The sequence below is a fragment of the Salmo trutta genome, chromosome 6, assembly GCF_901001165.1.
Source record: "Salmo trutta chromosome 6, fSalTru1.1, whole genome shotgun sequence".
Classification (NCBI taxonomy): domain Eukaryota; kingdom Metazoa; phylum Chordata; class Actinopteri; order Salmoniformes; family Salmonidae; genus Salmo; species Salmo trutta.
In genome coordinates this window covers 776,205-804,068 of record NC_042962.1, presented here as the reverse complement: position 1 = coordinate 804,068, position 27,864 = coordinate 776,205, and the positions used below count along the sequence as shown (strand labels likewise).

At 42.2% G+C, this 27,864-nt stretch overlaps 1 protein-coding gene and 1 long non-coding RNA gene across 2 annotated transcripts; one reads left to right on the top strand and one right to left on the bottom strand.

The window, feature by feature from the left end:
* Positions 1-1,857: 1,857 nt before the first annotated feature.
* Positions 1,858-5,446, bottom strand: LOC115195297 (uncharacterized). Its single transcript, XR_003878656.1, has 2 exons — positions 4,681-5,446; positions 1,858-1,958 (listed from the first exon to the last, which is right to left on the bottom strand). It is a non-coding gene; the product is annotated as an uncharacterized LOC115195297 (long non-coding RNA).
* sec22c (SEC22 homolog C, vesicle trafficking protein) lies at positions 4,092-22,082 on the top strand. The gene is made up of 6 exons (XM_029755066.1): positions 4,092-4,290; positions 15,103-15,314; positions 17,432-17,595; positions 18,543-18,722; positions 18,828-18,946; positions 19,687-22,082. Exons 2-6 carry the CDS (start codon positions 15,133-15,135, stop codon positions 19,951-19,953), a joined length of 912 nt encoding a protein of 303 aa, XP_029610926.1. The 5' UTR covers positions 4,092-4,290; positions 15,103-15,132; the 3' UTR covers positions 19,954-22,082.
* The last annotated feature ends 5,782 nt before the right edge of the window (positions 22,083-27,864 follow it).

Sequence of the window (27,864 nt, the reverse complement as noted above, 5' to 3'; positions counted from 1 at the left end):
TTGTTGTCATGTGTTGCTGCCATGCTATGTTGTCATCTTATGTCTCTCTTTATGTAGTGTTATCTCTCCTGTCGTGATGTGTGTTTTGTCCTATATTTATATATTTTTTATTTTTAATCCCAGCCACCATCCCCACAGGAGGCCTTTGCCTTTTAGTAGGCCATCATTGTAAATAACAATTTATTCTTAACTGACTTGCCTAGTTAAATAAAGATCAAATAAAATACATTAATGGGGCTGTTGTGGAACAGGTTGAAAGCTTCAAGTTCCTCCGTGTCCTCAGTGTCCTCATAACATATCATGGTTCACAAAGATTTGGCATGGGTCTCTAGATCCTCAAAAGGTTCTACAGCTGCACCATCGAGAGCATCCTGACCGGTTGCATTACCGCCTGGTATGGCAACTGCTCGGCATCTGACCGTAAGGCGCCACAGAGGGTAGTGCGTACGGACCATCACTGTACATCACTGAAGCCAAGCTTCCTGTCATCTAAGACCTATATACTAGGCGATGTCAGAGGAATGGACAAAACATTGTCAAAGACTCCAGTCACCCAAGTCATAGACTGTTCTCTCTGAAACTGGCTCTTATGAGGACAGCCACAGGAATGCATTCGTCACAAGACCGATATATGGTCTCGAGACCGTAATTTGGACCGACTCCACCTTCTCCAATGCATCCTTCACCATCTTCGTAACATCAAATGAATCTCCCCCCCAAAAATGCAGAATTGTTAATGAATCTCAGTCCAACAAGAAACTGCTTGTAGCTCCTCTCTTCTTCCTCATGACTTTATTCTCACTAACTTCACTCAATCAAACAGTGCTTCTGCTTCCACTATTGCAAAGCATATGACTGTATAAGCCCAAAACCAAACTGATTCCAGCTTCACCAGAGCCTGTGTTTCCAATAGGAGCAAATTAAGCATAGTGGGCAAAACAAGCACGGAGGTGGGCAGAGCCAAGCACGAACTAGCAAAATCCTAGGCTTGTCGTAGCATGTATTTGCATATTTCTGTTAGAGAATGCTTACTCTGTGAAGTGCACGTGTGCAATAACTCAATTCGCCCTAGCACTCCTTTTAAACAATGCCATTTTTGGAAACTTTGACTAAAGTCTAAAAAGGGGTAAACGTCTACTTATCCAATCTGTTCATAAAACTGTACTGAGATTGAATGTTTCATCAATGAGAAAATGTGCAGAATGTCGTCCCAGTTCTATCTCGTGCCGTACTCTCCCACTGCCGGACACTGGACTTCCTCTCCTCACCATGGGGTTTTGTCTTTGGGCAAAAGGCCATCCTCTGTCCTCTCTCAAGTGGTTGAGGAATCTGTCAATTCGTTAGTTGTCTAACGGAAGACTATCCTCCTAGATGGCCTCCTTTGGTGAGGAAGCACAAGTTCATTGAGGATACTCATGTGTATCCTACCGCAGAATAATCTCGAAATCTGCCACACATCCCTTAAATTAGTTATTTTTTGGGGGTCAGAGGAGAAAAACATGCACATGTTTAAACCATCAGAGTCTAAGCCCTGTCTTACCCCGGGGGGGGGGGGGGGGGGGGGGGGGGGGTCTACTAAATTATGAGGAATTGTTTTAAGAAGGTCATACCAAGGATCATTTAGCTATTTGATTTGGAATTTTAAAACCCATTGAAGTATATATAAAAAAAAAATTATTCCAAATTGATTTGATACATTTATTTTGGGCCTTACTGCTATTAGCCCATACAAATGCATTGAAGAACAGATTCACTACATGGAACAACAGAAAGTCCCCCCCAAAAATATCAAAAGGAAGTTTGTTCTGAAGTGTCATATACTAGGATTTTAAATGTATATCTTCTTTTTTTTTTTTACATGTATTTAACCCCATATTTTTGCCAATAAACAGTCTCCATATATACTTACATTTAGTGTTTTAACTGGTACTGGGAACATGAGTCTTGTAAGGCCTGTCCTAGAGAAAAACAACCGAAACGTACATGTTAGTGAGAGTCTCACCTTTGCCCAGAGGGGCCATATTAGTCTGTAGCCCAAAAGGTTCAGAAACTACAGACAGAAGATGTCATACGAGTCTTCGGAACCATCGTGTTAGTGAGAGTCTCATCTGTCAATATAGGGGTCATAATAGTTTATAGGCCAAACAGCTCGGACCGATTTCCGGGATTTCGCCTGTCTTCCCGCCACTGAGACAAAGACTCCCATTGTTAGAGTGGAGACATGAGCATCTCGTCATTGTGGGGCGGCAGCGTAGCCTAGTGGTTAGAGTGTTGGGCCAGTAACCGAAAAGTTGCTAGATCGAATCCCCGAACTGACAAGGTAAAAATCTGTCGTTCTGCCCCTAAGAATTTGTTCTTAACCGCCTTGCCTAGTTAAATAAAGTTTACATAAAGATCTCTGGTGAATTGTAAAGTTGGTGAACAGTTACTGCTCCTTTCTAAATAAAATACTTCCACAGAGGATCAAAATAATGTCATTGCTCCTTTCTAAATAAAATACTTCCAGAGGATCATTTGCTTCTTTTAAAATGGGATGTAATGTTACAATGTTGTACTTCACTAGCAATAGCTCAAGTAAAGACAGAAAGGGAGGCAGACAGGCGGAGTATGTTGTGGAAATATTGAATCAAATATTTCTCAGATAAATTCAAAAAGACTATAATACAACAGTAACAGAAGCCGAGCAATTCCATGGAACAACTGAATTTTCTATTTACAGACCTCAGGCTTTATAGGTTTCCCCCTTCAGATATCACACATGGTCCCTCCCCTCTATGTAGAGAAGTAACACCCCTTGGCCTCTATAGGTTTCCCCCTTCAGATATCACACATGGTCCCTCCCCTCTATGTAGAGAAGTAACACCCCTTGGCCTCTATAGGTTTCCCCCTTCAGATATCACACATGGTCCCTCCCCTCTATGTAGAGGAGTAACACCCCTTGGCCTCTATAGGTTTCCCCCTTCAGATAACACACATGGTCCCTCCCCTCTATGTAGAGGAGTAACACCCCTTGGCCTCTATAGGTTTCCACCTTCAGATATCACACATGGTCTATGTAGAGGAGTAACACCCCTTTGCGTCTCGCCACCATGATCTTCTTGTCCCAATTCTTGCTTGTTAACTGCATCTGCTCAGATGTGGGCGCCACCATTGGATTATAATGGTGGCGGCGCCATAGTGTTAATACAAAAAATAATACATTTATTACATATATACTTTCCTAATAAGTGCTTTTCTAATAATACTTAGTACAAACATATGTTCTTATTACAGATACATGGCTTGTGGTGCCTATATTAAGTAACTAAGGTACACATTTTCTGCTTACGTTCTGTTTTTACATGTCTAGTGATTAACTCTGTGTTGACCCAGTCTGTACACTCCCATGGATTCTGCTTACATTCTGTTTTATATGTCCAATGGTTAACTCTTTGTTTATCCAGCTCTGTCCATTCACCTGAGCTCAGCCTTTATTCTGCTTACACAAGTCTATTAATCAACCCTATGTCTCAATACTACAGGGAGAACAGTCTGGATCCTGGAAAATCAACCATAGTCATGAATTTTCACCTACAAGTAGAGAGCTTGTGATTGAAAGAACCAGAATTTATCATGATATTTTCTAATGTTTGTATTTGTCGGCTTTAGGCCTATGCATTTTACTCAGTTGAGGATGGAAGTTAGAGGCCTACTGCTGCATCTCTGAGTTTTACACTCGTTTCTTTAGCCGCCAAAGGACCACAGTGTATCAATGTGTCCATACGGCAGAGGCTGGTGCTCTTGCCATAGTTACATTTGAACTTTTCTAATCGTTTACTTTTTTTTTTTTTACTTCTGATTTTTATGATTAACAACGTGACAATGACTTTGAGAAACGAAAACGTTATTATTGAAATGAATCATAACTGGCACGCAGATCGGTAGAAACGGTAGCACTACACAGCTGATTGAAATCATCAAAGCTTGATGATGAGTTGGTAATTTGAATCAGCTGTGTAGTGCTGGGGAGGGGAGGACGTCCCAACCCGAACCGTGAGGTTTATTGAGCTACTGTCTCTTTAAGAAAAGACGTCGCGGAACCCGGAAGAAGATTTGTTTTCATCTTTTCCCATAATGCTTAGCAAAAATATATATTAAGAAAGCTAGTGTGTATTTTCAAAGTATTGGACAACAGTTTACCTTAAATTACATGTACAGTCATTGGCAAAACACAACTAAAGGTGTCTACTTTCATTCACATGTTGTATCACAACAATTTGAGATAAACAAAATGTACCGAAGAATGTTAAGGTAAGGTAAACATAGTAGCTAGCTGCTAACGCTGTTAGCCAGCCACGTTTGCAACAAGCAATATTTCTGTTCGCAACGGTGCGCTTATCGGGGTGATATGCTTTCCTAAGATAATTACGGAGACTCGTTTATCTGAAGTCAATCACTGTGACTGAAAGTCAGGCTTACTGCTGAACACATTGCTACTTTTAGACTCATATTCAACTTGTTGTGGCAATGAGACGTGCATCGAGCCATCTGTTAGCAGGCAGGGCGAACCTTAGCCTGGTGACCCGATGTTGAATTGTACAGGTTTCAACGTCCAGGATAAATGAGCGTTTGGGATCAGGAAAGTTTCCCCTGACGACCTCTACAAGCCAGGATGTTAAATACAATTATATTTTAACTTACTTTACCGGTTGTCCGTGCGGTAGATAAGATGTGACGGATCTCCTCGTCTCGGTCTTATGTAGCAATATTTGAAGTGGTGTTTTTTTTTTACATTGGATAAAAGTAGAGACTAGAAAATGGTATCATACACTGTAATTGAGGAACAATGGGAAAGTAATTATGCTTTGAAAGTTGATAAACTTCACCTCACTTTTGAGAAAATGGCCCCTGAATGTTTTGGTAAACCTATTGGAGAGCTCTTTGTCCACACTAGGGCTGTCCCCTACGAAATATATATCTATATTTATATATTTCTACCGAAAGTCATCTGTTCATGCGACCAATTTATTGCTGTAAAATTTGAAACGTATTTTCCATACATAGACACGCCCTATGTATTAATGGTAATAGTGATATGTAAAGGGGAATTGATATGACTAACAAACGCAAACAATTCGCATAATGAAATAATAATGGGAGAGCGCATTCTGGAGCGAGCAGTGCATTCTGGGCTGTAGCGGAACAAAGTGGAAAATGTTAAGGGATCTGAATACTTCCTGAATGCACTGTGTGTATATATTTTTACAATTGACTAAAATCGTCTCGGTCGACCAACAGCCTAATGACCAAACAATCAACTAGTTGACTAATTGGGGTCAGCCCTAGTCTACACTCATTCAGCATAGTTTACACCCTCTTATAAATTACCCAAACCGACTGCCCTTGTGCGCCATCGTGCATAAATGTATTTTGTGCCCCTATACCAGACGCGATCACGACACGCAGGTTAATATCAAAACAAACTCTGAACCAATCATATTAATTTGGGGACAGGTCAAAAAGCATTAAACATTTATGGTAATTTCGCTAGTTAGCTTGCACTTGCTAGCTAATTTGTCCTATTTAGCTTGCTTGCTGTTGCTAGCTAATTTGTCCTGGGATATAAGCATTGAGTTGTTATTTTACCTGAAATGCACAAGGTCCTCTACTCCGCCAATTCATCCACACATAAAACATTCAACAGAATCGTTTCTAGTCGTCTCTCCTCCTTCTAGGCTTTTTCTTCTCTTGACTTTATATTGTGATTGGCAACTTTCATAAATTAGGTGCAATTACCGCCACCGACCTAGTTCGTCTTTGAGTCACCCACGTGGGTATAACCAATGAGTAGATGGCACGTGGGTATCTGCTTCTATAAACCAATGAGGCGATGGGAGAGGCAGGACTTGCAGCGCATCTGCGTCACAAATAGAACTGACTTCTATTTTAGTCATTGGCAACGCAGACGCTCGTTGGCGCGTGCAATAATTGAATAATTTAGATTTCTAAATTTATTTTGCAGCGCACGCGAAAGGCTGGTTTATACCTTGTCTATTGACATGACGGTGGTAGAGGTCGCCCGATTTATGATTCTTCAACACCGATACCGATTATTGGAGGACCAAAAAAAGCCGATTAATCGGATGCTTTTTTTTTTATTACTTTTTTTTCTTGAATTTTATTTTCATTTTTTCTTTCATTTCGATTTTTTTTAAATTAAAATCAAATTTATTTGTCACATACACATGGTTAGCAGGTGTTAATGCAAGTGTAGCGAAATGCTTGTGCTTCTAGTTACGACAGTGCAGTAATATCTAACAAGTAATCTACCAATTCCACAACAACTACCTTGTACACACAAGTGTAAAGGAATGAATGAGAATATGTACATATAAATATATGGATGAGCGATGGCCGAGCGGCATAGGCAAGATGCAGTAGATGGTATAGAGTACAGTATATACATATGAGATGAGTATTGTAGGGTATGAAAACATTTAAAGCGGCATTGTTTAAGGTGGCTAGTGATACATTACATCAGGATGGCATAGAGTACAGTATATACATATGAGATGAGTAATGTAGGTTATGAAAACATTATTTAAAGTGGCATTGTTTAAAGTGGCTAGGATACATCTAATACATGAAGATGGCAAGATGCAGTAGATGGTATAGCGTACAGTATATACATATGAGATGAATAATGTAGGTTATGTAAACATTATCTCATATAAATAATATAAAGTGGCAAGTGATTACATCAATTTTCCCATTATTAAAGTGGCTAGAGATTTGAGTCAGTATGTTGGCAGCAGCCACTCAATGTTAGTGATGGCTGTTTAACAGTCTGATGGCCTTGAGATAGAAGCTGTTTTTCAGTCTCTCGGTCTCAGCTTTGATGCACCTGTACTGACCTCACCTTCTGGATGATAGCGGGGTGAACAGGCAGTGGCTCGGGTGGTTGTTGTCCTTGATGATCTTTTTGGCCTTCCTGTGACATCGGGTGGTGTAGGTGTCCTGGAGGGCAGGTAGTTTGCCCCCGGTGATGCGTTGTGCAGACCTCACTACCCTCTGGAGAGCCTTACGGTTGTGGGCGGAGCAGCTGCCGTACCAGGCAGTGATACAGCCCGACAGGATGCTCTCGATTGTGCATCTGTAAAAGTTTGTGAGTGTTTTTGGTGACAAGCCGAATTTCTTCAGCCTCCTGAGGTTGAAGAGGCGCTGCTGCGCCTTATTCACCACGCTGTCTGTGTGGGTGGACCATTTCAGTTTGTCCGTGATGTGTACACCGAGGAACTTAAAACTCTCCACTTTCTCCACTACTGTCCCGTCAATCTAGATAGGGGGCTGCTCCCTCTGCTGTTTCCTGAAGTCCACGATCATCTCTTTTGTTTTGTTGAAGTTGAGTGCGAGGTTATTTTCCTGACACCACACTCCGAGGGCCCTCACCTCCTCTCTGTAGGCCGTCTCATCGTTGTTGGTAATCAAGCCTACCACTGTAGTGTCGTCTGCAAACTTGATGATTGAGTTGGAGGCGTGCATGGCCACGCAGTCGTGGGTGAACAGGGAGTACAGGAGAGGGCTGAGAACGCACCCTTGTGGGGACCCAGTGTTGAGGATCAGCGGGGTGGAGATGTTGTTACCTACCTTCACCACCTGGGGGCGGCCCGTCAGGAAGTCCAGGACCCAGTTGCACAGGGTGGGGTCGAGAGCCAGGGTCTCGAGCTTAATGACGAGTTTGTAGGGTACTTAATTTATTTATTTTTAATTTATATATAAAAAAAAAGAAAAACGTATTTAAAAAAATATATATATATTTTTTTACATTGTTATTACTATTATTTTTGTAATAATGACAATTACAACAATACTGAATGAACAATGAACACTTTTGAACATCCACGTCACAAAAAGCAGTTCAAAAGTATAATCAAAAATAAATATAAACATCTTGGCTTTAAATGGAGTCGGGAGTTTAGAAGACTGAGCGATGAAGAATGAATGAGTGTCCGGTATTGGCTATAGAGGCAATGCTTCTAAAATGCCTTTACACTAGATTTTATCAATTTCTAAAATCTGAAATGATGTATGTGCTGCAAAAAAATACAATGGGCACCTTTTACATAGGCTGAAACACCGGACTCTTCTACTGGCTGAAACACCGGACTCTTCCAGCGAACAGCGTTCAGATTCCCTTTGCGGTACCTTACTGAACAGCGTTCAGATTCCCTTTGCGGTAGCCTACTGAACAGCGTTCAGATTCCCTTTGCGGTACCTTACTGAACAGCGGTCAGATTCCCTTTGCGGTAGCCTACTGAACAGCGTTCAGATTCCCTTTGCGGTAGCCTACTGAACAGCGTTCAGATTCCCTTTGCGGTAGCCTACTGAACAGCGTTCAGATTCCCTTTGCGGTAGCCTCCTGAACAGCGGTCAGATTCCCTTTGCGGTAGCCTACTGAACAGCGGTCAGATTCCCTTTGCGGTAGCCTACTGAACAGCGTTCAGATTCCCTTTGCGGTAGCCTACTGAACAGCGTTCAGATTCCCTTTGCGGTAGCCTACTGAACAGCGTTCAGATTCCCTTTGCGGTAGCCTACTGAACAGCGTTCAGATTCCCTTTGCGGTATCCTACCGAACAGCGTTCAGATTCCCTTTGCGGTAGCCTACATAAGCTTTGTGTAGCCAGTTTGCGGTCTGTGTTGACGTGATCGTTGTTTTTGTTTTTGTTTTCAAAATAATTTTGCTTTTAGTGTTGATTAGGAACCGTGTCTAAAAAGCCAATACTTGTGAGCTGGCCCTAGTGATTGGCCAGCGTTCCTCTACTATGGAGACTAAACTTGGGGGCACGTGCTAAGAAAAACATAATTATCTATAATCTCCATTTTATACTGTACATGTAATGGATTTGTTTGTTACTATTCTATAATTGCAGTCACTCACAAACAGTGCACGAGCGTTCGAGGGGGAAAGAACCCCAACTACCGTAAATTCCGGACTACAAGCCGCAACTTTTTTCCCACGCTTTGAACCTCGCGGGTTATACAATGACGCGGCTAATATATGGATTTTTCCCGCTTTCAAATTTGTGGGTCCTGACAGCGTGGAGCATTGTCAAAAAATCCACTATCATCAACGGGTTTCGAAAGGCTGCACTGCTGCATGTTGAAAAGGGCTCAGCGGGGGATTTGCCTCCGGATGAAAGTGACGAGAGCGACAATGAAAACGATCCAATATTGGATGAAGCAATTCTGAGGCTATTCAACTCCGACACCGAAGGAGATGACTTCAGTGGTTTCAGTGCACAGGAGGAGGAAGATGGTGACCAATGACTTTCTTGGTAGGCTACTGTTTACTGCTAATTTTACATTTTTTGTTACAAGCCGTGTTTAGTTAAAGCCTATTTATTTTTGTTACAAGCCGTGTTTCGTTAAAGCCTGTGTAAAGTTAATTTGTTTCAATGTACCGTTAGGCACCTGCGGCTTATAGACATGTGCGGCTTATTTCTGTTCAAAATAATACTTTAAAAAAAATTCAGTGGGTGCGGCTTATATTCAGGTGCGCTCAATAGTCCGGAAATTACCGTACTCTAAAAAGTTGGACAGGGTTGGGCGGTCTGGAGCAGTGTGTTAAGAAGCAGTGCGGCTTGGCAGGGTCATGTTTCGGAGGACGCCTCTCCCGAGTCTGTAGGGGAGTTGCAGCGATGGGACATTTGGATATTGTGAAATTTGGGAGAAAAAGGTGTAGAAAATTAAATGTGACCAGCTAGCTAACTAAACGATGAACATTAATCCCAACACATAACATTACTACCCTCCATGATTCTACAGGTAGCTAAAGCTTGCCAACTTTGTTCAGTGATCGCTAGCTAGATAGCATTAGGCTATAACTAGCAATGCAAATGGGTCTGAGATACAAATAATATTACTACACAGATTATGCACGTAACGTTAGCTAGTTAAATTACAAGAGTAGTTGGTTTAGCCACGGAAAAAGACAGGAACCTTACCGCTACCTGGCTGAGATAATGGATGGGCTGGACATGCCGTGAGATGCCAGCTAACGTTAGCTAGCTAGCTACCTACCACTATGCTTTAGCTTGCAATGAAAACTACTCTCTGACAAAATTAGAAACATAATATCTGAAAATGTAGCTAGCTAGATTCTCTTACCCGTCTAGATGGATGAACGCTTCTCCCTCTATCACGAATGCCATGGTTGCCCTTAGTTTGAAGATGTAATCCAGAGACGGGTGTTTTCCACAACAGCCTTTTGTGTTATTTTTTTGACTCCCGCCGCTTAATTAAACACCTGAATTTTCTCTATCTCCTTAGCTATCATACTCTGCTTCCATCGGGCATTCCACTGATCTCAAAACTCCAGAAAGTGGAGATCATTAGCAACATTATCAGTTCTTCATGATATCGTTCAAAAAAGCCGTGTTAGAAAGGATTACCTACACATTCTGAGCAGTTCATGTTATAGACCGAAGCGTGCTACATGGCAGACCAATCTGCACTCATCTCACGGCATGTCCAGCCCATCCATTATCTCAGCCAATCATGGCTAGCGGTAAGGTTCCTGGCTTTTTCTGTGGCTAAACCAAACTACGCTTGTAATTTAACAATTTTATTCATATTTACAGATGGCGTACAAGTTTGTTTTTAAGGCACATGAAAGTTCACATGTTCCAGAAGGCTCTCCTGTGGCTCTCCTGTGAAGTAGTGGCGTGCGACATATGCATAGTTTCCTGAAACAGGTCACATATATCCATGGGAAAGTATAATTCCATCAACTTTTCAAAACGCTGGTAGTGCTTCACATTTCTATCACCTGAAGCACACACAGAACCAGGTTAGGCCTGGACGTTATACCTTCATATGCTGTATACCAGAACCATGTTAGGTCTGGGCGTTATACCTTCATATGCTGTATACCAGAACCATGTTAGGTCTGGGCGTTATACCTTCATATGCTGTATACCAGAACCATGTTAGGCCTGGGCGTTATACCTTTATACGCTGTATACCAGAACCAGGTTAGGCCTGGACGTTATACCTTTATACGCTGTATACCAGAACCATGTTAGGTCTGGGCGTTATACCTTCATATGCTGTATACCAGAACCATGTTAGGCCTGGGCGTTATACCTTCATATGCTGTATACCAGAACCATGTTAGGCCTGGGCGTTATACCTTCATATGCTGTATACCAGAACCAAGTTAGGCCTGGGCGTTATACCTTCATATGCTGTATACCAGAACCATGTTAGGCCTGGGCGTTATACCTTCATATGCTGTATACCAGAACCAAGTTAGGCCTGGGCGTTATACCTTCATATGCTGTATACCAGAACCAAGTTAGGCCTGGGCGTTATACCTTTATACGCTATATACCAGAACCAAGTTAGGCCTGGGCGTTATACCTTTATACGCTGTATACCAGAACTATGTTAGGTCTGGGCGTTATACCTTCATATGCTGTATACCAGAACCAAGTTAGGCCTGGGCGTTATACCTTTATACGCTGTATACCAGAACCATGTTAGGCCTGGGCGTTATACCTTTATACGCTGTATACCAGAACCATGTTAGGCCTGGGCGTTATACCTTTATACGCTGTATACCAGAGTATTTTCCTATACATTTTAATATTTCTAGCTACTTTTTAAGACGTGAGAAGATAAAGCAGATTGCGTTCTTCATTTCACCTGTCACATTATTAAGCTTACCATTGTTCCCCAGAACAGTTGAGTAAATAGCAAGACTGGAGAAAGGGCCTCAATAGACTGATCAGGAATGTGCAACTATAGTTTTCCTTTACAGAAAATACATTTGTTTATTAGTGCAACACATTAGCCAGAAAATAGCTTTATTTTCATCAGATAACAGAAGTTCAATGCTATTTGGCTGACAGCCGTACAAGTAGGCTAAATGAGCTTACAATTAAAAAGCAAGGTATTTTTTGAAAAACTATGCATAGCCAACATATTTCTCTTTATCATAGAAATAATGTAGCCAGCTACATTTCCTAATGTTTTGCTTAAAGTTAATCTTGAATTTTATGGAGAAAAGTTGGCTGGCTACACTGAGAAAATTACCTGAGAAGAAAGCTACTTGTCAGTCTGAACGCTGTCTGCTGATCGAATGCCAGTTCCTGAATTCTCATCACAGTGGAGAAGTGCGACTGAAGCACAAAATCTGTCTGCAGAAATTACAATAAGAACCATTTTAGATCTGCGCAGAAAAGAGATTTATTTTTTCCTGCATGAAAAACAGAATTCTGCGACCCATAAGTTTTAACTTGCTAGTTATCTGAGTGGCTGAATTAATAAGGTGACTGGGCATCATTGTGTTGGCTTTCTGCCGTGGTTGAGATGCGTTAGCAGTGGCAGGTGTACACATCTTTTGATTTCCTTGTTCTTTCTCTTCTCCATTCTGGGCTGTCTGCTCCTCCCACATCATCTCAGAGCGGGCAGACCTGTTGCTGTCAGACCTGTCACGTGTACATGTGCTGCTCCAGAGCCAGCACTCTTCATTTGCACAATGTGACTTGTAAATGTCCAAACTCACCAAAAAAAAAATTTGGTAGCTCCTACCTATATATGTTTAACTTTATGAGCTGGATAGCCTATCTTATCAATTATTAATTAGACCCAAACTGCTACAGACCTATATCCATCCTGCCCTGCCTCTCTAAGGTCTTCGAAAGCCAAGTTAACAAACAGATCACTGACCATTTCGAATCCCACCGTACCTTCTCCGCTGTGCAATCCGGTTTCCGAGCTGGTCACGGGTGCACCTCAGCCACGCTCAAGGTACTAAACGATATCATAACCGCCATCGATAAAAGACAGTACTGTATAGCTGTCTTCATCGACCTGGCCAAGGCTTTCGACTCTGTCAATCACTGTATTCTTATCGGCAGACTCAACAGCCTTGGTTTCTCTAATGACTGCCTCGCCTGGTTCACCAACTACTTTGCAGACAGAGTTCAGTGTGTCAAATCGGAGGGCCTGTTGTCCGGACCTCTGGCAGTCTCTATGGGGGTGCCACAGGGTTCAATTCTCAGGCCGACTCTTTTCTCTGTATACATCAATGATGTTGCTCTTGCTGCTGGTGATTCTCTGATCCACCTCTATGCAGACGACACCATTCTGTATACATCTTGCCCTTCTTTGGACACTGTGCTAACTAACCTCCAGACGAGCTTCAATGCCATACAACTCTCCTTCCGTGGCCTCCAACTGCTCTTAAACGCAAGTAAAACTAAATGCATGCTATTCAATCGATCACTGCCCGCACCTGCTCGCCCGTCCAGCATCACTACTCTGGACGGCTCTGACTTAGAATACGTGGACAACTACAAATACCTAGGTGTCTGGCTAGACTGTAAACTCTCCTTCCAGACTCATTAAACATCTCCAATCCAAAATTGAATCTAGAATCGGCTTTCTATTTCACAACAAAGCATCCTTCACTCACGCCACCAAACTTACCCTAGTAAAACTGACTATCCTACCGATCCTCGACTTCGGCAATGTCATCTACAAAATAGCATCCAATACTCTACTCAGCAAACTGGATGCAGTCTATCACAGTGCCATCCGTTTTGTCACCAAAGCCCCTTATACCACCCACCACTGCGACCTGTATGATCTCGTCGGCTGGCCCTCGCTACATATTCGGCGCCAGACCCACTGGCTCCAGGTCATCTATAAGTCTATGCTAGGTGGTGCTCTGCCTTGTCTCAGCTCACTGGTCACGATAACAACACCCACCCGTAGCACGCGCTCCAGCAGGTATATCTCACTGGTCATCCCCAAAGCCAACACCTCCTCTGGCCACCTTTCCTCTCTGCTGCCAGTGATTGGAACGAATTGCAAAAAATCGCGGAAGCTGGAGACTTATATTTCCCTCACCAACTTTAAACATCAGCTATCTGAGCAGCTAACCGATCGCTGCAGCTGTACATAGGCCATCTGTAAATAGCCCACCCAATCTACCTACCTCATCCCCATATTGTTTTTATTTACTTTCTGCTCTTTTGCACACCAGTATCTCTACTTGCACATCATCATCAGCTCATTTATCACTCCAGTGTTAATCACTAGGTCAGTCAGTCACTAGGTGGTACATCAGCTCAGTAGTAGGTCAACAGTTAGCTGCTAACAGTTAGCTAGCTAAATTAGGAAATATTGCAGGGTTTCCCTAAAGAATATATATATATTTTTGTCTTGTTCATTAAAGACTCCATCATAGGAAATGGCAGTTACAGGTGTTCATTTTTTATTTTTTTAAATGAGTCCAAAAGAGGGGCAGAGACCCCTTGCCTTAATCATCAGCACCACCTTGTAAAATAAAAAATGTTGAAACCATCATGAGCCCTGTTTGCCATCATTCTGTCATATATTACACTAGCTAGCTAACTGTTAGCCTAGTTCTACTGAGCGGATGCACCACCTAGTGACTGACATCTGGCTAGCTAACTGTTAGCAGCTAACTGTTAGCCTACTACTGAGCTGATGTACCACCTAGTGACTGACATCTGGCTAGCTAACTGTTAGCCGCTAACTGTTAGCCTACTACTTCTGAGCGGATGCACCACCTAGTGACTGACAACTGGTTAGCTAACTGTTAGCAGCTAACTGTTAGCCTACTACTGAGCTGATGTACCACCTAGTGACTGACATCTGGCTAGCTAACTGTTAGCAGCTAACTGTTAGCCTACTACTGAGCTGATGCACCACTTAGTGACACACAACTGGCTAGCTAACTGTTAGCAGCTAACTGTTAGCCTACTACTACTGAGCGTTAGTCCAGACGGGAAAACGTTTTGCAATGAAAACAAGAGTTTCTATTGGACAGATTTATGTAAGTCCCCCCCATGTTTAGTTCCGTTTGCTTGTTCTGTTTGGTTCCGTTTGCTTGTTTGGTTCCGTTTGCTTGTTTGGTTCTGTTTGGTTCCGTTTGGTTCTGTTTGGTTCCTAATGAATACCCTGACTGCGGTACTGACTTCATACCAGATGTGACTCAGTTGTAATTGAGTCTCTGAGTCGCCTGTCGTGTCCTGTCCTCTGTATTTTGTATTGCACTGTGTTAAATGTTTTCCTGTGTTGTCGTTGCAGGCTATGTGAACCCAGTGGCCTGTGTGGACCATGTCTCTGATCCTGTTTGCTCTGGTGGTGCGGGTCAGGGATGGTCTGCCTCTCTCAGCCTCCACTGACTTCCAACACAACCCAGAGCTGCAGGAGAGGAAGCAGCAGCTACGGACCATCTCCAAGGCCCTTAGCCTATTCCCCGACAGAGGGGCGGTCAAGGGCCATGACCTCAATATATAGTAAGATATATATATATATATATATATATATATATATATATATATATATATATATATATATTTTTTTTTTCTATAGTATATACTACACCTGGGGGGTGGTGTGTGTGTGTGTGTGTGTGTGTATACATACATGCATACATACATACATACATACACACACACACACACACACACACACACACACACACACACGTATGTGTGTGTGTGTGTGTATGTATATATGTGTGTGTGTGTGTGTGTGTGTGTGTATATTATATTACTATATATGGATATGTGTATAGATAGATATAGTAAGGTGTGTGTGTGTGTATATAGATAGTAAGGACACACACACTTCAGAAAGTGTTCACACCCCTTTAACATTGTGTTACAGCCTGAATTTAAAATGATTTATATTGAGATTTTTTGGTCACTGGCCTTCACACAATACCCCATAATGTCAGTGGAACTGTTTTTTTATTTTTTATTTGGGGGGGGGGCAATTAATTAAAATCTGAAATGTCTTGAATGAAAAAGTATTGAACCCCATTGTTATAGCAAGCCTCAATAAGTTCAGGAGTAAAAATGTGCTTAATAAGTTGGACTCACTATGTGTGCAATAATAGTGTTTAACATGACTTTTGAATGACTCCCTCATCCCTGTACCCCACACATACAATGATCTGTAAGGTCCCTCAGTTGAGCAGTGAATTTCAAACACAGATTCAACCACAAAGACCAGGGAGGTTTTCCAATGCCTCGCAAAGAAGGGCACCTATTGGGAGATAGGTAAAAATAAAAAGGCGGACATTGAATATCCCTTTGAGCATGGTGAAGTTATTAATTACACTTTGGATGGTCTATCAATACACCCAGTCACTATAAAGAGACAGGAGTCCTTCCTAACTCAGTTGCCGATGAGAAAGGAAACCGCTCAGGGATTTCACCATGAGGACAATGGTGACTTTAAAACAGTTAGAGTTTAATGTCTGTTATAGGAGAAAACTGAGGATGGATCAACAACATTGTAGTTACTCCACAATAGTAACCTAATTGACAGAGTGAAAGAAGGAAGCCTGTACAGAATAACAAATATTCAAAAACATGCATCCTGTTTGCAACAAGGCACTAAAGTAATACTGCAAAAAATCTGGCAAATCCAATGCAACACATTACTGAGTACCATCAAGACCTGAAAATAGATGTCTAGACGTGATCAACAAACAGTTTGACAGAGCTTGAAGAATCTTTAATAGGTTATTAGGTAAATGTTGCACAATCCATTTGTGGAAATGTCTTACCCAGAAAGACTCACGGCTGTAATTGTTACGAAAGGTGATTCTACAAAGTATTGACTCACGTGGTGTGAACACTAGTAGACTCAATACATGTTAGAATCACCTTTGGCAGTGATTTAAAGCTGTATTTCTGGGTAAGCCACACCTAGATTGGTACAATATTTGCACATTATTCTTAAAATGATTTAAGCTCTTGTCAAGTTGGCGGATGATCATCGCTAGACAGCCATTTTTCAGTCCTGCCGTAGATTTAAAGCCGATTTCAGTCAAAACTGTAACTAGACCACTCAGGAACGTTCAACTACTCCAGTGTATGTTTGGCTTTGTGTTTTAGGTTTTTGTCCTGCTGAAAGATGAATAACACAATGCAGCCACATGCTTCAAAATATCAGGAGTGGTACTCAGTGACGTGTTGGATTTCAGCTTTTTAATTTTTAATTTCTAAAAACATAATTCCACGTTGACATTATGGTGTGTGTGTGTTGTCACTGGCCTACACACAATCTCAATGTAATTCATTTTCAATTCAGGCTGTAACACAAAATGTGTTTAAGTCTCTAGGGGTGTGAATACTTTCTGAAGGTACTGTACCTCAACATAGAGTAAGGACATTGGAAAGAGAAAGTGGCACAGGGAAGATTAGACGGTAAACAGAATTGGTTGAACAGATCAGAAACCAGTCTCCACATTTTGAAAGGATTCAGAAACTGTCCTGCTGCATACTGTGGGCAAGCTGTGACCGGCTGTTTGTTTACTACCCCCCCAACTCTCCTCCTCTCTTCCTCATCCCCCTGTCCTCCCTCTCTTCTCCTTCCTCTCTTCTCCTCCTCCTCCCTCTAGTTTCCTCTCCAGTGAGGGTGTATCCTACATGGGCGTATGTGACGCCAGCCTCCCTGCAGCCATGGCCTTCTGTTTTCTAGAGGACCTGCGCTGGGAGTTCACAGCTCATATGGACAACGCCAAGGTTGCCCTGGCAGCCAGGCCGTACCCCTTTCTGGAGTTCGGTGTGTAGAAGGGGGAGGGGGGTGATGTAGTAGGGGGAGGGGGGTGGTGTAGTAGGGGGAGGGGGGTGGTGTAGTAGGGGGAGGGGGGGGGTTGGTGTAGAAGGGGGAGGGGAGGGGTTGGTGTAGAAGGGGGAGGGGGGTGTAGACAACCCTGTTCCTGGAGTGCTGCAGGACCCTAGAGCATGGGTAGACAACCCTGTTCCTGGAGTGCTGCAGGGGTAGACAACCCTGTTCCTGGAGTGCTGCAGGACCCTAGAGCAGGGGTAGACAACCCTGTTCCTGGAGTGCTGCAGGATTCTGTTCCAACTAGGCACCACACCTGACCAACTGAGCTGTTTGATCAGTTCAGGGATTGCCTACATTCGACACGTCTGGTCTTTCAAGTTAGATAAATCATAACAAGGGTTGCCTACCCCTGGACAGGAGCCTTGGTCCTACAGTCCAGCAGGTAGCCTAGTGGTTAGAGCCTTGGTGCTACAGTCCAGCAGGTAGCCTAGTGGTTAGAGCCTCGGTGTTACAGTCCAGCAGGTAGCCTAGTGGTTAGAGCCTTGGTGCTACAGTCCAGCAGGTAGCCTAGTGGTTAGAGCCTTGGTGCTACAGTCCAGCAAGTAGACTAGTGGTTAGAGCCTTGGTGCTACAGTCCAGCAGGTAGCCTAGTGGTTAGAGCCTTGGTACTACAGTCCAGCAGGTAGCCTAGTGGTTAGAGCCTTGGTTCTACAGTCCAGCAACATTAATGTATTGAATAGAGGTCATCTGTAGTTCATCAAAAAAATGTATTTCATCCCATGAGGCAGTCATGTAGGCAGGAGTCCAGATACTTAAAAACAACATACAATATCATTGCAGCAGCAGCAGTATAAATAGAAGGAATTATATTCTATTAGACAACAGCCTAGCCTGGCTGCAGCAGCAGTATAACCAGAAGGGTTAATATTCTATTCTGTTAGATAACAGCCTAGCCTGGCTGCAGCAGCAGTATAACCAGAGGGGTGGTCCAGCGCTGGAGGTCACTCTGACCGAGGTACAGGAGGATCTGAAAACACGCCCTTTGCAGATCCTCACCCTGGAGGAGGTGGAGCTTACCAACGGGTCAGCCAATGGCCACGCGGAACAACTTTCTGAATCCGGTAAGAATCCGAGGAGGAGGACCTTTGCCTCAGAGATCGACGTTGCACTGCGTTACTTCAGTTAAACATTGCTTGATCCTGTGTTGTGTTGGATCGGTCCTCCAGGTCAGAACCAGAGGTTGGAGCCAGTGACCGCCCCAGGAATCCTCTCACTGGTCCTCAACATCATGTGTTCTTCTCTGAACCTCATCAGGGGAGTTCACCTCATAGAGTATACCTTCCAGGTACACTATTCTATTAAACAGATAGAAGATACCTTCCAGGTCCTCTATTCTATTAAACACATAGAAGATACCTTCCAGGTCCTCTATTCTATTAAACACATAGAAGATACCTTCCTGGTCCTCTATTCTATTAAACAGGTAGAAGATACCTTCCAGGTCCTCTATTCTATTAAACACATAGAAGATACCTTCCAGGTCCTCTATTCTATTAAACAGATACCTTCCTGGTCCTCTATTCTATTAAACAGATACCTTCCAGGTCCTCTATTCTATTAAACACATAGAAGATACCTACCTGGTCCTCTATTCTATTAAACAGGTAGAAGATACCTTCCAGGTCCTCTATTCTATTAAACACATAGAAGATACCTTCCAGGTCCTCTATTCTATTAAACACATAGAAGATACCTTCCTGGTCCTCTATTCTATTAAACAGGTAGAAGATACCTTCCTGGTCCTCTATTCTATTAAACACATAGAAGATACCTTCCTGGTCCTCTATTCTATTAAACACATAGAAGATACCTTCCTGGTCCTCTATTCTATTAAACAGGTAGAAGATACCTTCCTGGTCCTCTATTCTATTAAACACATAGAAGATACCTTCCTGGTCCTCTATTCTATTTAGCGATGTCTAATTCAACTTGGCTGATAATGTATTTTATTCTGCTAATGTTGTAGTCCGCTCATAAAGACGAACTGTCTGTCAATGTCAACACTGTGTTCTGTTGTTCTTACAGGATGATTATGAAGGAATCTGGAACGTGCTGGCCTTCCTGTTGGCGTTCCTGTGCTGTGTTGGTCAGTGTCACCTGTACCTGTTCCACTCTTCTCTGAAGAGGGTCAAGTCCCTGGTACTGCTGAGTGTGGTCGTGGTCTGTAACTGCTTCCTGTTTGGTCTGAGGAATGTCTGGCAGCTGCTGTTCCACCTGGCGGTGGCCGTCCTCGTCACCCTCCTCACCCTCAACAGGAAACTACACGACAGAACCAATGACTGCGGGGTCTGAGGCAGGGGGGGACCATTTAGTGCGTAGCACCACCACAGTAGGCTACGTACAGGCCGGTAGGGCAGGAAGAGGATCCAACCCAGACAGAACCAATGACTGCGGGGTCTGAGGGAGGGGGGACCATTTAGTGCGTAGCACCACCACAGTAGGCTACGTGCAGGCCGGTAGGGCAGGAAGAGGATCCAACCCAGACAGACGTCTCCTATCATGTCCAGTGGGATAAAACATTGTTTTGTTTGTATAAGGATAATTTGTTGCTTTATTTCCATGTTTATTTGCACTGCGTTTACGTAGCGTCCCAGGCAGGTTTGAGGAGCAGTGGAGGCCCTGACCACAGGGGAGAGATGGTCCTCAAATCGTCTTTTAGAAATTAATTCCAGATGAAGACAATAGTTTTGAGCAAATTACTTGAATGATATGAATTTGTAATACAGACTGGCTATTAAAGGGCATCCGTGTGATGTTAGACTATAGCCAGTCAGACGGTAGGTCTACGTTTGACGATGGTAATTGAGATTAGATCGTCAGTGACGTGAAAAACACTCGCTGTCCAATCAGACCACTGCCGTACCTCAGTAAGTGATAATCAACTATCAGTCTGATTTCTCCAGGGTCTAAATGCAGCTAGCCTCACTAGAATAGGAAATGTACTTTCAATTCAATTTGCTTTATTGCTTTCTTTTTTGCATTTTTATTTTTTTTTGCATCTGTTGAATTGACGAATCAAAATGTCTCACCAAAGTATTTTCTGTTGTTTATGTAGAAAGCTTCCCTCTAGTTTTATAACCACAACACCAGGTGTTATTCCTCTTCGTGGTGGTCAGTATTGAGGAGTTAATATCTTTTTTTTAGATCATGGTTTTATAGTTTACAGGGCTAAGTAAGGTATTATATTATTAGCAATATAACGTATCTGATTTGTTGTTCAAGAAGGCTGTCGGTAATACTACTGTTGGTGATGCTATGTTGTTTGGTAACAATGTGGTTGTAGTTTCATATGGAAATCATAAGTTAAAATGAATACAGAAACTTTTATATTGTGTAGTTAAAATAGATTTTGTAACACCGTAATAATGTAGTGACAGTGTATGTTGCATTTCGTTGTCCTAAAACGATCGATCGATTGATTGATGCTTTTGGGGCTCCCGAGTGGCTCAGCGGTCTAAGGCACTGCATCTCAGTGCTAAAGGCGTCACTACAGACCCTGGTTTGATTCCAGGCTGTATCACAACCGGCCGTGATTGGGAGTCCCATAGGGCGGCGCACAATTGGCCCAGCGTCATCCGGGTTTGGCCGGTGTAGACTGTCATTGTAAATAAGAATTTGTTCTTAACTGACTTGCCTGGTTAAATAAATAAAAATATAGACGTGATTTGGACACATCTGCGATATTTCTCATGTCTAGTCTAAGGGCCCTTTTCATATTTTTACTGTTTGTAGTAATCTGGTAAATAAGAAATATAATTAATTTCAGCAGAATTTTTGCTGAAAAGACATGATTGGAAGAAACTATTTACCGCTTTTTCTATGATTAAGAGACAGTTTGAATACAAATTGTGAAATTGAAGATTCATACCCGCTCTACTGAAATTCACACAGAGCTCACAAATCTTGGTGATAGATGTGTAGATATTTGTGTTCCTCAAGCACCTGAGCACTGGTAATGGAATGTACAATAGTTTTAGATGCAAGACCAGTGAGTTTGCACTACGTTTGGCTTGTTTAGTGTTAACTACTGAACTGATCTTGTTGAGGGAACAATGTGGGGGTTGCAGGAAGACCCCCCCCCCCCCCCCAGGTTAAGCTGCTGTAACTGATAGACCAATATGTTGAATTTATTTTGTTTAAAATTAAGTTTTGTTCTGTGTATTGATGGCTGCTTTAATGTCAAGGAGTCCTTTACAGTTTCCTTAAATTGTCAATTGAAGTGGGGGAGAGAGAGCGTGTTAACGTTTCAGTCTACCAAGGGGTAACATTCAGGCCCTCCTTTTTAAAGTGTTGGGTGTGTCTTTTTATAATGGAAATTGACTAGAGATACCTGTATTAACACATGGTTTACCTATTGTGTGGTTTGTAATTTCTAAAGTAAAATAAACCGCTGTCTGAAAGGTGCAGTAATCTGAATCAAATTTACCAAATTAATTATGTTGATTGTTGCCATAAACGTTGTAAAGTATGATGACATTTTGAAACCAAACGATGTTCAAATCCTTCTGTCTTATTTATAAAGTCTGCAGTGCTTTGCTATGAACAACATACAGTATGTAGCTAACAGAACATGTTTACCTCATTCATCCAGTATGTAGCTAACAGAAGACCATGTTTACCTCATTCATCCAGTATGTAGCTAACAGACCATGTTTACTTCATTCATCCAGTATGTAGCTAACAGAACATGTTTACCTCATTCATCCAGTATGTAGCTAACAGAACATGTTTACCTCATTCATCCAGTATGTAGCTAACAGACCATGTTTACCTCATTCATCCAGTATGTAGCTAACAGAACATGTTTACCTCATTCATCCAGTATGTAGCTAACAGAACATGTTTACCTCATTCATCCAGTATGTAGCTAACAGAACATGTTTACCTCATTCATCCAGTATGTAGCTAACAGAACATGTTTACCTCATTCATCCAGTATGTAGCTAACAGACCATGTTTACCTGATGTGTAATAGAGAATCTTGCATTCCAATTGGCACCATATTCCATATATAGTGCACTACGTTTGACCAGGGCCTATAGGTCTTTGGTCCAAAGTAGTGCACTACGTTTGACCAGGGCCTATAGGTCTTTGGTCCAAAGTAGTGCACTATGAAGGGTATAGAGTGCCATTTGGGATTCAAACGTGAGTTCAATTGGAACAGACCACATTAACCACCAAAGGGGTGTACATTTTAAAATTAAATTGGGATCGTTAATGTTTAGGGAAAAATCCCTGACTGAAATAAATGTTTTTATTTTCATTTTTTTTTCTTCACAAAAGTAGTGCACTGGGCCTTTTAATAGTTCTCTATTAGCGGACTGTTCCCCAGCAAGAACATCTAAATGCCTCAAACAGAAGGGGGAAATAACAAAGGGTCACTGACAACCAACATATAACAGGTGGGGTTCTAGGAGGGATTCTGATAGACACTATGGGGGTGTCCCCTGTTCTGAAAGACACTCTGGGGGTGTCCCCTGTTCTGAAAGACACTCTGGGGGTGTCCCCTGTTCTGAAAGACACTCTGGGGGTGTCCCCTGTTCTGAAAGACACTATGGGGGTGTCCCCTGTTCTGAAAGACACTATGGGGGTGTCCCCTGTTCTGAAAGACACTATGAGGGTGTCCCCTGTTCTGATAGACACTATGGGGGTGTCCCCTGTTCTGAAAGACACTATGGGGAGGGGTGTCCCCTGTTCTGAAAGACACTATGGGGGTGTCCCCTGTTCTGAAAGACACTATGGGGGTGTCCCCTGTTCTGAAAGACACTATGGGGAGGGGTGTCCCCTGTTCTGATAGACACTATGGGGGTGTCCCCTGTTCTGATAGACACTATGGGGGTGTCCCCTGTTCTGATAGACACTATGGGGGTGTCCCCTGTTCTGAAAGACACTATGGGGGTGTCCCCTGTTCTGAAAGACACTATGGGGGTGTCCTCTGACAATTGACTCGCAACAAAAACAACTGGGACCTGAAAGACACCCACCATGAGTGTCCACTACATTTGTCCAAGAAGAGGCAAACAAAAGAAAAACCCCCACCAAACTTAGGTGGGGCACAGGTGTAACACATACTGACTAACGAGGTGACGAGTTATACTTGCTAAAGTCGCAACCTCAAAACATAAATGGAAAAAACCAAAGCGTGTATCACCTTCCCCCTTAAGACAACAAATATCCTATATTTTTTTGTTGAAGTTTGCTCACCACCAACAGAAAACAACTTCCATTTCACAACATAATCAGCTTAAATGCGTTGCCTTCTCCAATTTAAACATGGCATCTACTGGCTGTCAAAAACACAAAACAAAACACACTATGACTTAACACATATGGAATCATGTAGTAACAAAAAAAGGTGTTAATAAAAATCTATGAGATTCTTCAAAGTCAAATTAAAGAAATTATTTAATATAATTATAATAATAATAAATAATTTAAATAAAATAATATTATCGAATAATTATTAGTCACATGCGCCGAATACAACAGGTGTAGACCTTACCGTGAAATGCTTACTTGCAAGCCCTTAATTATTTCTTGAACTGCATTGTTGGTTAAGAAAATATTTACTAAATAAACTAAAGTGAAATAAATGAATTAAAAATAAATAAAAATACATAACTGAGGCTATATACAGGAAGTACCGGTAGCGAGTCGATTAGTCGAGGTAATTTGTAAAGTGACTGCATGGATAATAAACAGCGAGTAGCAGCAGTGTAAAAACAAAGGGGGGGTCAGTCATTGTAAATAGTCTGGGTCGATTAATAGTTCAGCAGTCTTACGGCTTGGGGATAGAAGCTGTTAAGGAGCCTTTTGGTGCAAGACTTGGCGCTCCGGTACCGCTTGCTGTGCGGTTGCAGAGAGAACAGTCTATGATTTGGGTCTTTTAAAAAAATGTGGGCCTTCCTTTGACACCGCCTAGTCAATAGGTCCTGGTTGGCAGGAAGCTTGGCCCCAGTGATGTACTGGGCCATTCGCACTACCCTCTGTAGCGCCTTATGGTCAGATGCCGAGCAGTTGCCATACCAGGCAGTGATGCAACCAGTCAGGATGCTCTCGATGGTGCAGCTGTAGCACTTTTTGAGGATCTGAGGACCCATGACAAATCTTTTCTGTCTCCTGAGGGGGAAAAAGCATTGTCGTGCCCTCTTCACGTAGGTCTTGGTGTGTTTGGACCTTGTTGGTGATGTGGACACCAAGGAACTTGGTGACTTAGAAATGTCCTTGTTTTTGAAACGGGATGCTGGCCTTCTAGGCAGACTGGCCAATAAAAAGAAAATATTTAGATGGGCAAAAGAACACAGACACTGGACAGAGGAACTCTGCCTAGAAGGCCAGCGTCCCGGAGTCGCCACTTCACTGTTGACGTTGAGATTGGTGTTTTGTAGTAAATATTTAATGAAGCTGCCAGTTGAGGATTTGTGAGGCGTCTGTTTCTCAAACTATACACTCTAACGTACTTGTCCTCTTGCTCAGTTGTGCACCGGGGCCTCCCACTCCTCTTTCTATTCTTGTTAGAGACAGTTTGCGTTGTTCTGTGAAGGGAGTAGTACACAGCGTTGTACAAGATCTTCAGCTTCTTGGCAATTTCGCGCATGGAATAGTCTTCATTTATCAGGACAAGAATAGATTGTAGGAGTTTCAGAAGAAAGTTCTTTGTTTCTGGCCATTTTGAGCCTGTAATCGAACCCACAAATGCTGACGCTCCAGATACTCAACTAGTCCTAAAGAAGGCCAGTTTTATTGCTGCTTTAATCAGAACAGCAGTTTTCAGCTGTGCTAAAATAATTGCAAAAGGGTTTTCTAATGATCAATTTGCCTTTTAAAATTATAAACTTGGATTAGCTAACACAATGTGCCATTGGAACACAGGAGTGATGGTTGCTGATAATGGGCCTCTGTACGCCTATGTAGATATTCCATTTTAAGCTACAATAGTCATTTACAACATTAACAATGTCTACACTGTATTTCTGATCAATTTGATGTTATTTTAATGGACAACAAATGTGCTTTTCTTTCAAAAACAAGGACATTTCTAAGTGACCACAAACTTTTGAGCGGTAGTGTAAATGCGTGTATATACAGTTGAAGTGGGAAGTTTACATACACTTAGGTTGGAGTCATTAAAACTCGTTTTTCAACCACTCCACAAATGTCTTGTTAACAAACTATAGTTTTGGCAAGTCGGTTAGGACATCTACTGTGTGCATGACAAAAGTAATTTTTCCAACAATTGTTTACAGAGAGATTATTTCACTTATAATTCACTGTATCACAATTCCAGTGGGTCAGAAGTTTGCATACAAAATTCCAGAAAATGATGTCATGGCTTTAGAAGCTTCTGATAGGCTAATTGACATCATTTGAGTCAATTGTACCTGTGGATGTATTTCAAGGCCTACCTTCACACTCAGTGCCTCTTTGCTTGACATCATGGGAAAATCAAAAGAAATCAGCCAAGACCTCAGAAAAAGAATTATAGTCCTCCACAAGTCTGGTTCATCCTTGGAAGAAATTTCCAAACGCCTGAAGGTACCACGTTCATCTGTACAAACAATAGTACGCAAGTATAAACACCATGGGACCATGCAGCCGTCATACCGCTCAGGAAGGAGACGCGTTCTGTCTCCTAGAGATGAACGTAGTTTGGTGCGAAAAGTGCAAATCAATCCCAGAAAAACAGCAAAGGACCTTGTGAAGATGCTGGAGGAAACGGGTACAAAAATATATCCACTGTAAAATGAGGCCTATATCGACATAACCTGTAAGGCCGCTCAGCAAGGAAGAAGCCACTGCTCCAAAACCGCCATAAAAAAAGCCAGACTACGGTTTGCAACTGCACATGGGGACAAAGATCATACTTTTTGGAGAAATGTCCTCTGGTCTGATGAAACAAAAATAGAACTGTTTGGCCATAATGACCATCGTTATGTGTGGAGGAAAAAGGGGGAGGCTTGCAAGCTGAAGAACACCATCTCAACTGTGAAGCACGGGGGTAGCATCATGTGGTGGGGGTGCTTTGCTGCAGGAGGGACTGGTGCACTTCACAAAATAGATGGCATCATGAGGATGGAAATTATGTGGATATATTGAAGCAACATCTAAAGACATCAGTCAGGAAGTTAAAGCTTGGTCGCAAATAGGTCTTCCAAATGGACAATGACCCCAAGCATACTTCCAAAGTTATGGCAAAATGGCTTTAGGACAACAAAGTCAAGGTATTGGAGTGGCCATCACAAAGCCCTGACCTCAATCCTATAGACAATTTGTGAGCAGAACTGGAAAAGCGTGTGCGAGCAAGGAGGCCTACAAACCTGACTCAGTTACACCAGCTCTGTCAGGAGGAATGGGCCAAAATTCACCCAACTTATTGTGGGAAGCTTGTGGAACGCTACCTGAAACGTTTGACCCAAATTAAACCATTTAAGGCAATGCTACCAAATACTAATTGAGTGTATGTAGACTTCTGACCCACTGGGAATGTGATGAAAGAAATAAAACCTGAAATAAATCATTCTCTCTACTATTATTCTGACATTTCACATTCTTAAAATTAAGTGGTGATCCTAACTGACCTAAGACAGAGAATTCTTACTAGGATTAAATGTCAGGAATTGTGAAAAACTGAGTTTAAATGGTGTATGTATGTAAACATCCGACTTCAACTGTATGTAGATATTCCATAAAAAATCTGCCGTTTCCAGCTACAATAGTAATTTACAACATGAACAATGTCTACACTCTATTTCTGTTGAATTTGATGTAATTTTAATGGGCAAAAAAAAAATTCTTTCAAAAACAAGGACATTTCGAAGTGACCCTGAACTTTTGAACGGTAGTGTATGTACAGTCAGTCACTGTGGGGATGACGTCCTCGATGCACTTATTGATGAAGCCATCGGAAGAATCCCAGAACATATTCCAGTCTGTGATAGCAAAACAGTCCTGTAGTTTAGCATCTGCTTCATCTGACCACTTTTTTATAGAGCGAGTCACTGGTGCTTCCTGCTTTCATTTTTGCTTTTGAACAGAAATCAGGAGGATAGAATTATGGTCATATTTGCCAATTGGAGGGTGAGGGAGAGCTTTGTACGCATCTCTGTCTGTGGAGTCAAGGTGATGTCGAATTCTTTCTCCTTCAGTTATGCATTTAACATTCTGATGGAAATGAGGAAAAACTGATTTAAGTTTCCCTGCATT

Coding starts and splice junctions, on each gene's coding strand:
- sec22c (XM_029755066.1), top strand. CDS start 15,133: ATGTCTCTGATCCTGTTTGCTCTGGTGGTGCGGGTCAGGGATGGTCTG. Junction 15,315..17,431: donor GGCCATGACCTCAATATATA/GTAAGATATATA, acceptor TCCTCCCTCTAG/TTTCCTCTCCAGTGAGGGTG. Junction 18,723..18,827: donor GGAACAACTTTCTGAATCCG/GTAAGAATCCGA, acceptor TCGGTCCTCCAG/GTCAGAACCAGAGGTTGGAG.